At 38.5% G+C, this 11,874-nt stretch overlaps 1 protein-coding gene across 2 annotated transcripts; it reads left to right on the forward strand.

Annotated features, from left to right (window-relative positions):
- The first annotated feature begins 84 nt into the window (after positions 1-84).
- On the forward strand, positions 85-9,262 carry sncgb (synuclein, gamma b (breast cancer-specific protein 1)). 2 transcript variants are annotated; one of them, XM_058405914.1, is made up of 6 exons: positions 85-407; positions 3,732-3,773; positions 3,865-3,992; positions 4,743-4,760; positions 7,452-7,496; positions 7,587-9,262. In XM_058405914.1, the coding sequence occupies exons 1-6, from the start codon at positions 287-289 to the stop codon at positions 7,593-7,595; spliced, it is 363 nt and encodes a 120-aa protein (XP_058261897.1). In that variant the 5' UTR covers positions 85-286; the 3' UTR covers positions 7,596-9,262. The 2 variants fall into 2 exon arrangements, with proteins under 2 accessions (XP_058261897.1, XP_058261898.1); XM_058405915.1 differs by lacking the exon at positions 4,743-4,760 and having other exon boundaries at positions 88-407.
- Positions 9,263-11,874: the final 2,612 nt, after the last annotated feature.

Here is an 11,874-nt window from a genome sequence, read left to right on the forward strand (position 1 = left end):
CTCTCTGTCTCTCTCTCTCTCTCCCTCTCTCTCTCTCTCTCTCTCTCACTCACTCACTCACACTCACGTGCTTCGATACACCAATCTCTACGTCAAAGGTGGCTCAGTGTGTTTCTGTTTCAGCACGGAATCATCCCATAATCCTCTCTCCCTCATTCTCTCTCTCTCTCTATCTGTGCTGCTCTATTTACTCACAAACACTCACATACACATTACCACAGAGAGCTTCTCGAGTCCAGACCTTCTCTCTTCCATCTCAGCCTCAGCTCCATACACAGCATCCAGGATGGATGTACTAATGAAGGGATTTTCCATGGCCAAAGAGGGAGTGGTGGCTGCCGCAGAAAAGACCAAAGCTGGCGTTGAAGAGGCGGCTCTCAAGACCAAAGAAGGTGTCTTGTATGTAGGTAAGTGCCAGTGAGGGAGGGTGAGCAGAATAGAGCAAAACTGGACTGTCTGTCTGCTGCAGGTGCAGTGCTATCATATGTCCTGATGTAGTATAACAAACTGCAGTGCTGACCCCGATGATGATCTGCTTATTATGTAAAAGAATGCAAGCAGAGGACTCAGACTCGTGATCTCTGTGGAGTTTAAGTGCATGTGAATGACTCCATTCTGTAATTCCTGAGTGTCTGTGTATGAATGTGTATAAATATGATAATGCATGTTGATTTTCTGCATGTATCAGTAGATTGGAGGAAATGAGAATGGCAGATGAGCTATGGTACTGCAGAGCCAGTGCAGGGGAACAGATAGACACAAGCTGCTTTTAGATGGAATGAATTGCAGATCAGATTTACTGCCAAAAAAAATATAAATGCAAAGAAATTATAGTTAGCAAATTATTGCTGCTGATTTGTGATGCAAAAATGTGCTAAATATTTTCCTCCACTTACAGCAAAGAAATGATTTGCAGCATTTTAAATTGTAGGACAGTATTTGACCTAAATATTGCCAAAATATTAGATTTACTCTGTTAATGTTGCATGATAACACTTTAACTGAGACTTTGCAGAATGCATGTTGAGGTGTATCAAATTTAAGTGTGAGACTGTGAAATGCTTATTGTTGTTATTATTATTATTATTATTATTATTATTATTATTATTATTATTATTATTATAATTATTCCTCAGTGCAGCATCTAGCATTGTACCTATCTGTGGATAACTAAAGATCAGCTGAGCACTGCTGCAGTCTTCCCCCCTCCTCTCTTGTGTCTCCTTCCTCCCCAGTGTGTGTGTGTGTGTGTGTGTTTGTGTGTGTGAGCGTGCCTCTGCGGCAGGGTTTGTTAGCCAGCTTGAGATCAGTAGCTCCAGCGCCACTGAAAGAGAGACAGAAGCTGGAATGAGAGATGCAGTGTGGTGTGTGGCAGACATGCAGCTCCAGCTGTGTCCACATGTTACTAGCCCAGTGACGTAATGCACCAGAAAAAAAAAAAAAACGCAAAGGACATCTTTGCTACATCTTCACTGCGGCCTTAGTGCATGTCGAAAGTCATTAAACAGGATTAGGCGTTGATTGATGCCTCTACCTAAGCAACAGGAAGCTTTTCATATCCAATAGGTTAATTCCAGGATGTGATATTTACGTAAAAAGGTTATCTCTTTTATACCTTAACGATAATGATAAAGCTCATTTCTAGCTCTTCTGTGATGAAATGAATTAATCCAATTAAATCAGTCATGCTCACCAGCCGGCATCAGCATTAACGTCCTAATGCTGCAGCAAAGGACTGCGTGCTCTGTTTCTCTGGACTGCACCACTTCTCTCACCAAGGTCATTTCCCCATTGCTTGTGTTTCTTTATTTATAATCTCATGCAGTATATCTGAACATTCGGAGTCAGGTTCATGGATGAAAAAGCCGAATGCTGTCTCTTCACATCACAACAATACGCATGTGTAGATATTATTTGCAGTTTCATCTTTAGCTCTGTATGACGTGGGATAGGAATGTGACATCTGTGAAGTACTTAAGGGAAAAAAAATTTATAGCTCTGCAGAGAATGCCTCGGCTTGATTCACTCCCAGAACGCCTCTGAACAGGACAAGGTGATATCACTGATATGTGCATGGCATAGGATTTTAATAATTCTCTGGGCTCCTAAAATATCTAAGGTGTGTAATTTTTTTCAAACCTCATATTCTGCTTATTTGTTCCTTTTGAGACAAAACCTTTTCTAAAAGCAGTATACGTTCGAGTCAGTCCCATTAGTTGGTGGCTAACAATGACATGGAGTGATGAAGTAATACCATAAGAAGTACCATGAAGTAATGACATGGTACAGTGATATGCAATAATTGGATTGAAACCCAGTGTTTTTCGCAGAATCTTTCTATGACTAACTATTTTATAATGGTTAAATGGAAGCATTTCTGTGGCTCCATCTGGGTTAAAAAAAACAGTTAAATAAGCAATGTGCCCCTTGTTTTGTCTGAAAGGCATATGAAAAACCAAAAAGAGCCGGATCTTGCTTCTGAGTAAGTGCAGGCTAGGACAGTGTGATGCAGTTTTTTAGGGATAACCGGAATAGAAACTGCAGAAGGTGCAGACATGCAGACGCTCGTCACACAGTCCAGCTTAGGCAGCCAGAGTCACATGGCTCTGAGAAACTCTAAGTGTGTTTGAGAGAGCGAGAGCGAGAGAGAGAGAGAGAGAGAGAGAGAGAGAGAGAGAGAGAGAGAGAGAGAGAGAGAGAGATGGTTTGCCACCATATTTTTCATCAGAGAGAATCCTTCTTAAAGATTACAGATTCTTCCGATTATACGTGAACAAATAATGTGATTAGATGAATAGCTTACTGACAATATTATTGTATTGTATATTTTTTTGGATTGTTATATTTTCCATGAATCTGGAAGCAGTTTTCCTTCATCACTTGATCTCTCTCTCTCACTCTCTGCCTTGTTCTCTCTCGTCATCCATCTCCATCTTTCTCCCTCCCCTCTCCTCACAACCATATTCTCAGCCTCCCTACAGCCTGTTATATAACTGCCATTTAATCATCAGGGAAGCATCTGAAAGCTGGCCTGTGGACAGTCACGAAACAAATAGAATGCTTTTAGGTTCAGCCATCAGCAGCAAATCCATGTTTTTTTAGATAGATATGTATCTGTAACACATCCCTCCATCATATTCTTTTTATATTTTTAGAGCTCTCTCTCTCTCTCTCTCTCTCTCTCTCTCTCTGTGCGTTTGGCCTCTTCAGCTGTCCATTTTAGAGTCTGTGCCCTGTTCATGACTGACAGGAGTGAAACCCAACATGGTCTTCTGCTGTTGTAGTCCATCCGCCTCAAATTGTGTGAATTCTGCATTTTATGCTCTGCATTGTTGCAAACTACTTGTATAATTTTCTATATATTTCCTTTCAGCTCAAAAAAAGGTTGAGCGTTCTCCTCTTCTGTAGGAATTTTCTTCCTAAAGAACTACCACTAACAGGATTTGGAATTTATTTAGTGTATGCACTATAAACTGACGTACTAGAAAATGCCAAGGTATCCATTGTTTTCACCTAATCCATCCTGTCTAGTATCACCAAGCATGCCATGATCAAAAACATTTTTTCTCCATTCTGATGTTTGTATGATTTTATGTACTGCAACACGATTGGCTGATTGGATAACTTAGAGAATAAGCAAGCATTTCTGCTGTTCGTGATAAAGCGAGTGCAATTATATCACTCTGTAAACATTCAGCTAATAATTGTATTCTTGTATTTGTGTGTCACAGGTAATAAGACAAAGGAGGGAGTTGTATCAGGTGTAAGCACAGGTACGTGCAACTCTAACTCTGATTGGTTTACTGTGTAAATTAACTGTCTTACGTTAATAAATACACTTTCTTCTCTATGTACTTGCACTAGTGACAAACAGGACTACAGGGCAGGCGAACATAGTTGGAGACGCAGCAGTGGCAGGTGCTAATGATTTGGGACAGAAGACTGTGGAAGGAGTGGAGAACGTGGCTGCATCAACCGGCTTGGTGAATCCAGTAAGTGCACATCAATCTGAACCAAGCAGCTGTCCTTCTCAGTGCCAGCAGATGACACACTTTCCCAGATTGAGTTCTCTATTGCTTGCATGAACTGCAGGGTTGCATTAAAGGAGCAGTATGTAATGTTTAGGGCCCTCTACTGTCTGCAGATTCAGTCTTCCCCCCACTTGACCTCACTCCCTATATATGATTTGGTAGCTGCCTTTTAAGGAAGAGTGGCAGAGCTGAGCTATTCTATTCTGGATGGGGATAGAGCTTATTTCAGTGTCAGAAGAATTGTAAAAAGAAGCATGAAATTAACCAAATTCCAAGCTCTTTTCAGGCAAACAGTTTTATTTACATTATGCCTCTGAAATTGTATAATTATCAGAGGTCTAGAAACACCTTAATATGATGCAAGGCTGCTTATTTTACAGTAGCTTTGCAGAGCAAAAATATATCTTTTATACAATAGTAATGATATTAAGCTATTCGTTACTATAGAAAAGAACCACAAATGAGTCAAGTTTGTTTTATCTTAGTCCTACTATACATTTAAAAACAGCATAAATAACCAGTGTAGTAAGTAGATGTAAGTATTTACTATCCTACTGTGTAACGCTAGCCGATTTTTGTAGAGAGCAGGAAATATAACACTTAACCTAGTTTTCTAACACTGGTTCAGTTAGGTATTTCTCTTCTCTTGTGTATGGAAAGATTGTGTGTAACTAACCCTTTCTGTCTGTTTTATCTCCATGCTGATGACAGGATGAACCTGTATATGAGGTGCCTATTTTATGGGTTTGCTAGGGTTACTGAATGCATAGCATGTATGCTAACATACAGGATGAAGCAGAATGCTTATGCATATCGCATATATCATACAGATGACGGCCCTGTGCTTATGATATTTCTCTTCATTGAGACATCAATACTGATGTGTGCATGTCTTGTTGTATAGAACAAATTCATGCTGGATAGATGAAGAGGTGCCTTGAGGCTGGTGTTTAACACAATCTTACATTGTGATGCCTTTTAGCTTCTAACAGTGCTTGCGGTTTTAATCCATCACTACTATTACACCCAATACCTAGAAATCCTACTAACACTACACAGAATGTGTTTTCTACCTACTTATAGATCTTTTCTTGTTAGTTTTACACACAGCTTTCTTCCACTGTATGAATTCTAACTTCATTACTAAGATACAAGGATGTTTCAATCCAGAAATAACGTTTGATGTGCCGAAGGGAACAGATCAGATTGCTTACTGCTCCCGGTTTGGCAACAGAAAGAAAACAGTGTCTAATCTGAACAGAACCAACACTCTACACTTTTCATTTCTCTCACACGCTCTCAGGAATGATTGACATTAAAATAATACTCTTTGTAATGTTAGTTAATCATTTCAAACCCAAATTATAATGAATTAAATTAGTCAGATAATGAGCACCTGATTTATCCAACATTTTGTATTAAATTTAAAATATAGTAATTCATTTGGACCTTTAATTTATGGAAATCCATTTGGGGTTTTCACTATAGATCGAACAAACATTAGTTAATGCAGGTATTTGTTTTGCTAATTACAACAAATTTCAATTAATACTAGAGGCTGCACTGAAGGTACTCATACCCAGTATCAGTACTGGTTTAGTACCAGCAGATCAGATATCACAGAAAACAGATCAGACGTCAGATCCTGTAACAAAAGGCAAAATCTGGAAGATTTTGGTGTTTTAATTGGAACTGGAAATATTTACATATAAAGTGAATTTACTCTCGTTTCTTCTGTTACGACGGATTTATTTAAATTAATATTTTATACATGTATATATTTTATACAGTTTACGTATATATTTATATGTAAATATTTTATTATTTTATATTAATATCAAAATAATATTTTAGATATTTTATATTATTTTAATATTATTTTTCAATGAGTTTAACTGTGAATTGCTTCAATTAAAAAAAAAAAAAAACATTAAAATAATAATCATTTTAGTGCATATTGGATGCATGAATACTTGCTTCTGTAATGCCCTTGATTTTCTCTGATAGACTCATACTGCATGCCTGCACTGAACTCAACTAAATAGAGCAGAAGTTGTAGAACCCTTGAAATACAGTTCTGAGCATGGACGAGAAAGACGGAGCTTCTGCTTTCTGTCACAAGCCTGATTGTTTCCACTAGTTCCCCCTCCTCGGTCTGCTGTTTTATTGCCTGTATATTAAAGTCTCAAACCTCGAGTTTCATTAGGAACTCAGTCTCATGGGTCAGTTTTAAGAATCTAGACACACTGATTTATTATGATTCAAAGCCAATAAAATACACTTATGGTTTCCAAACTGATGGCTAACATTTGAAATTTGCGTTAAAATAGCCAAGGTGAAATATTCCAAAATATCTAATGTAATCATTCTGCACTGTTCCAGCAAGGCAGATGATGATGATGATGATGATGATGATGATGATTACTATTATTATTATTATTACATTTACAATGTAGTTTGATGACAGGAAAGTATTCCATTTTGGCAGTACATATTGGGAAAATGCGCTGAAGTCAAATAACTGAGAAAAATCAATGCTCTAGATATTATGGGGTTGTTTTTTTTTATGTCTGAACAGCAGGGCAGCAGATCTGATAGACATTTCATTTTTCTCAGTATATGAGGCATAGCAATGAGGTGAAAATGACAGAGTGAGATTTAAGAATATGGATAAAGCTATGTGAGTTTGGAGACATAAATGGCTGTCTGGATCCGTTTTTTTCTGGTTCAGTGACTCAGCAGAACCGGCTAGCTTTTCTGTGAGGGGTGGAGGAGGGAGCAGTGGGTGGGGTCGGAGGGGTGAAAGCAAGAGAGATTGAGTAAAAGCCTTTACTATCGCCGCACATACATTACAGCACAGTTCTTTTCTTTACATATCCCAGCTGAGGAAGTTGGTGTCAGAGCACAGGGGCAGCTATGATGCAGCGCCCCTGGAGACGAGGGGGTGGGCCTTACTCAGGGGCCCAACAGTAGCAGCTTGGCAGTGCTGGGGTTTGAACCCCGACATTCTGATCAACAACCAAGAGCCTTAACTATTTGAGCTACCACTGTATCCCGGTTAGCATAATCCATGCAGAATCTCTCTAGGTTTGAGGCAGGAAAATGTCCTGTATATGATACCAGTCCACCTTAGGGCTTTATATAGTACACACACGATTTAAACACTAGAAGTATGTTTATGGGAGATGGAAAACCCAGCAGGAATGTGGACAGAAAGTCCACACAGGATCAAACCAGGGACCCTGGAGACCCACTGTGCCACCATTCTAGCCATGACACAAAGCTATGAGTCAAAATGTTATTACAGTTATTAAGGTTACGGTTTAGGTGAAGATTAGCATTAATTAGCTGCAGTAAAAATTGTCCAGACAAGGTTAGTGAGAAAAACGTGTGTGTGTGTGTGTGTGTGTGTCTCCTCAGGCGGACTTCTCCCAGGGTGGAATGGAGGGTGGAGATGGTGGCCAGGTAAATACCAGTATTCACACCCACAAGTTATCTGAATGATATACAGCACGTGTCTGATGCTAATAAATCATTTTCATCTCTTTTAAACAGGGTTATTAAACCTGAAGTCAGAAACAACACCCGTTCTCTTCCTCTGCCCCGTCAGTTTCCTCACGCCTGTCCTCTCATCCCAGCAACACTTCACACACATCTCCCAGGGTTGTTTTTTTTTTTTTTTTGTGACAATATGGAAAACCAAAACCGAACACATCTTTCCCGAGCTCCTGTTTGCTCCGTGTAATGCTCTCGTTCCCTCAAAGCTCCAGTGTTGGTGTCGTCATGCTGTTTTCCTGGTATTGTCACCCCTCGACTCTGTTACGAATTTCATACACGAGCAATGTCACGTTAAACGGCAAATACGACGAGGAGCTCATGCTTGGCTATGTGTAGTTGTGCGAAAACTATTGTGGTGCGTTTTGACTCCCGAAATGTGATTTAACCTTCATCTAGGCAGTCTAATTCAACAAACAACACAATTTATAGTACCATATCTTTCTTATGAGCAGTTTAAACAAGTAAGATCAGTGATGTGAACCTGTAGAATTACGATGTGAGTGAAGGATGGTTGATGTGTTGCAAGGCATTTTCAAGACATCCATTAGAGCATGTAATAATCAATGTTGCGTCCTTGTAATTGATGAATGTCATATTTGGAGTTGTTTTGATGCTGTATGAGGTGTGTACACTCAGATACATTACATTCCTTAGCTCAGACTGAGTGACAGAATCGATGTGTGCTTGATCACAAATAGTAGATTTATTATATAGAGAATTCTGTAAAGAAATAAATGGATATTTATCCACATTTCAATACTATGCTATTTTGATTAGAATTTATGTAGCACTGGCAGAGTTGCGTCTATTCTTTTTGCTTGTCTTTGTACATTTGTGAAAAGGCCAAAATTCAAGAAGCAAATATTGTCATGTATTAAAAAGAAGGAGTGTTTGGGGGAAAAAATGATACAAGCTGGAGAGAATATATATATATATATATATATATATATATATATATATATATATATATATATATATATATATATATATATATATATATAAACAACATTTCATTCTGTTTGTTTTTATTTTCCTGCAGCGCATGTTGTGAATTCGGTGTGCCAGCATAGCAGAGATTTCTAACGCCTGTGACGTGAAGCAATAGTTTCTCCCACTGCAGAGTTTGTCCCTGGTTTGTTCTGTAGCAGTCTGCAGTGATGATGTTTTAGCACTGTGTTTTATTAACTGAATGCCGAGATGTGTCGATAAAATGATGATCCATCGCTGTTTACACCCTCTCCAGCTCAAAACCCCTTAGACATTGTGTCTCAGCTCAGTCTATGTACGCTTATGTTGGCTTTTAGCAGGGAAAATGTGTCGAGTGTGTATTTTTTGTTCGAAGCCATTGGAACGTGAAGACTGCATGTTGCCTTATCAGCACTCTAATCATCACACATGTGCAAACAAATTCTGATGTTTTTTCCTCATGCTCATTTCCTAAGATACACAAATTCACATATAGACACGCATGTACACATACACACACACACACACACACAAATACAAACAGCCAGACACACATATACACATACACATACACACACACACACACACATGCTCTCTCTCTCTCTCTCTCTCTCATTCCCAATTAAGTTGGCATTGAAGCAGAAAAGCTGATTTTATAGAGAGTATAAATGAAATTAAAAACTGAAATAAAGTTTTGTTGAAATCTATTCAAGTCTGTTAAATGTTTTTAATCACATATAATTTAAGTTGCAGAATCTAACACACGTGAGTTACATATTTATTTCCTAAATGTAGGTTATACATTATAAATAATTAATATTAATGAGCTAGCCAGAGGTGACACTGTCAAGGAAAAACTCCCTGAGACACCAGAAACAGAATGTTTTGTCTGAACAAAGAAATGAAGGTTTGGTGAGTCAGACTGGTGTACACCAAGCATTACAGTAGGGAAGCGGGTGAGTGCAATCACTAATCAGGTGAACGGGAACGTGACAGTGACCTTGTGCTGGAGTCTGGAGCAGCCATGTTTGTAGGCTGCAAGGTGTTCTGGGATTCGGAGTTCAAAACCAGTTCCCGTTTTGCTCTCTTAGTATGTCAGTGATATACACCAATCAGGCATATCATTGTGACCACCTGACTAATATTGTGTTGGTCCTCCTTTTGCTGCAAAAACAGCCCTGGCCCATTGAGGCATGGACTCCACTAAGATCCCTGAAGGGGTGCTGTGGTATCTGGCCCTGAGATGTTAGCAGCAGATCCTTTAAGTCCTGTAATCTGCCACAACTTACAGGACTTAAAGTATCCGCTGGATACTTACAGGACCTAAAGGACTTACAGGACTTAAAGGATACTTTTGATAGATAGTGACCACTGCAGGCCAGGGAACACCCCACAAGAGCTGCAGTTTTGGAGATGCTCTGATCCAGTCGTCTAGCCATCACAATTTGGTCTTTGCCAACTCGCTCAAATTCTTACGCTTGCCCATTTTTCCTGCTTCTAACACATCAACTTTGAGGACAAAATGTTCACTTGCTGCCTGATATATCCCACCCACTAACAGGTGCCATGATGAGGAGATACTCAGTGTGAAGATGATCGTAAACAGGGGATCAAGAGTTTGAATAAATCCATAATGTTTATGGAATTAAGTGAATAAAATTGGACTACTAATTAATGTCTGTGGATTATTATATGAAATGTCATGCATGACATAGGCTTAGCAAAAAGTAATGATCATGTTATCTCTAATTAGTGGTCACTGGCTATCTGTACAATATGTAGAATATTTTCTTCCTGTCTCCAGCCTTCAGGAGAAGTGTGCAGTGTACGAGCTGAACCTAAACCTAAACCCTTACACAAACCAGATGTTCTGTTCTATTACTGCATTATTTAGGTGAAGCACTACAGAAGATGACTTCAGAAAAATATTCTTTTGTTAGCAGTGAAGATGTTTTATGACATGGTAGTACAGGATCTTTAATTAAACCACAGCACACTCTATAGAAACTAAGTAACATCAGAACAAAATAATTGCACACCACACCCCAAACACAAATGTAGGACATCGTGTGAGAAACGAGCCAAACCTGTGGGAGATATTCTATCCTGTACACACAAATGACAGAAACTCAGGACGTTTTGAGATACCTGTATCATTTTTTTAGTATTTACTATTTTTTAGTTAATGCTACAATATTTACATCCTGCACATGACGTGCACTGCAGTGTTTCTCTATCCATACATAAGCACTGGATCCTAATCAGGTGTGTTTGTTTTGGGCGTCTTTTTAATGATGCTTTACAAGGCAGCATTCTTATAGTGGTTCCTGTAATTCCTGTTCAGCATAAAACCACCCATACTGAGAATGTGTGTCATCTAGTTTATTATTATACAAGATGTTTGGGGGAAAAAAACAAGAATGGAGAAACAAAAAACTGACTTCAACACACTTTCATTATTATTATTATTATTATTATTATATAATATTATATATTAGAAATTCATCACTACACAAAGCAGCTCCAGCATGTCAGTGAGCTTCTTACATGCTTACACAAGCTGAGGGAAAAAATAGAAAGGAGAAAATATTGACTGGGCAATGTGTGTGTTTGGGTGTGTGTGTGTGGGTGTGTGTGGGTGTGTGTAGTAAAAGGCTGAACCACTGTGTGTGCTTGTGTTTTTGCTCTTCAGGGGTGTGTTTAGGAGTTCTGCTTCTATAAAAAGTATGATGTTCTCTGGTTACTACACAAAAACACAAGCTCTCTGACTTATCACTTGTTGATAGTATGGATAAACTCACAAACATGAACCTTCCCAAGGGAGTCGTTGACGGACAGGTCAATAAGGTCATCGATCAGGCAGGTGAGACGGTCAATACAATTAAACAGAGATTTATGAAGAAATGTATCATGATGTGAATAATGTAAATGAACTAATGTAAATAAATTTATTAAGGAATTTCTACAAATAAGATGTGTTTTTATTATTATTATTGTTGTTGTTGTTAGTTCTATTTATGGTACTAAAAGTTTGTGTAAAGTTCTGAGTTTCTATTTCACAGGATTGCATTATTAGTAATATTAAAATCTGTTTTGTTTAAAGCTGGGGTTGCCAAACAGAAAATTGGCACGATGATCGGAGGAGACCAAAAAAAGGAAAAGAAAGAAGCAGGTAATTTTTTTTTTTGTTTGATTTGTTTATTGAAAGAAAAATAGAATGTCTTACTGTTCAGTATATTTTGAATAGATAAATAGAGAGAGAGAGAGAGAGAGAGAGAGAGAGAGAGAGAGAGAGAGAGAGAGAGAGAGAGAGAGAGAG

The sequence above is a fragment of the Hemibagrus wyckioides genome, linkage group LG13, assembly GCF_019097595.1.
Source record: "Hemibagrus wyckioides isolate EC202008001 linkage group LG13, SWU_Hwy_1.0, whole genome shotgun sequence".
Taxonomy (NCBI): Eukaryota; Metazoa; Chordata; class Actinopteri; order Siluriformes; family Bagridae; genus Hemibagrus; species Hemibagrus wyckioides.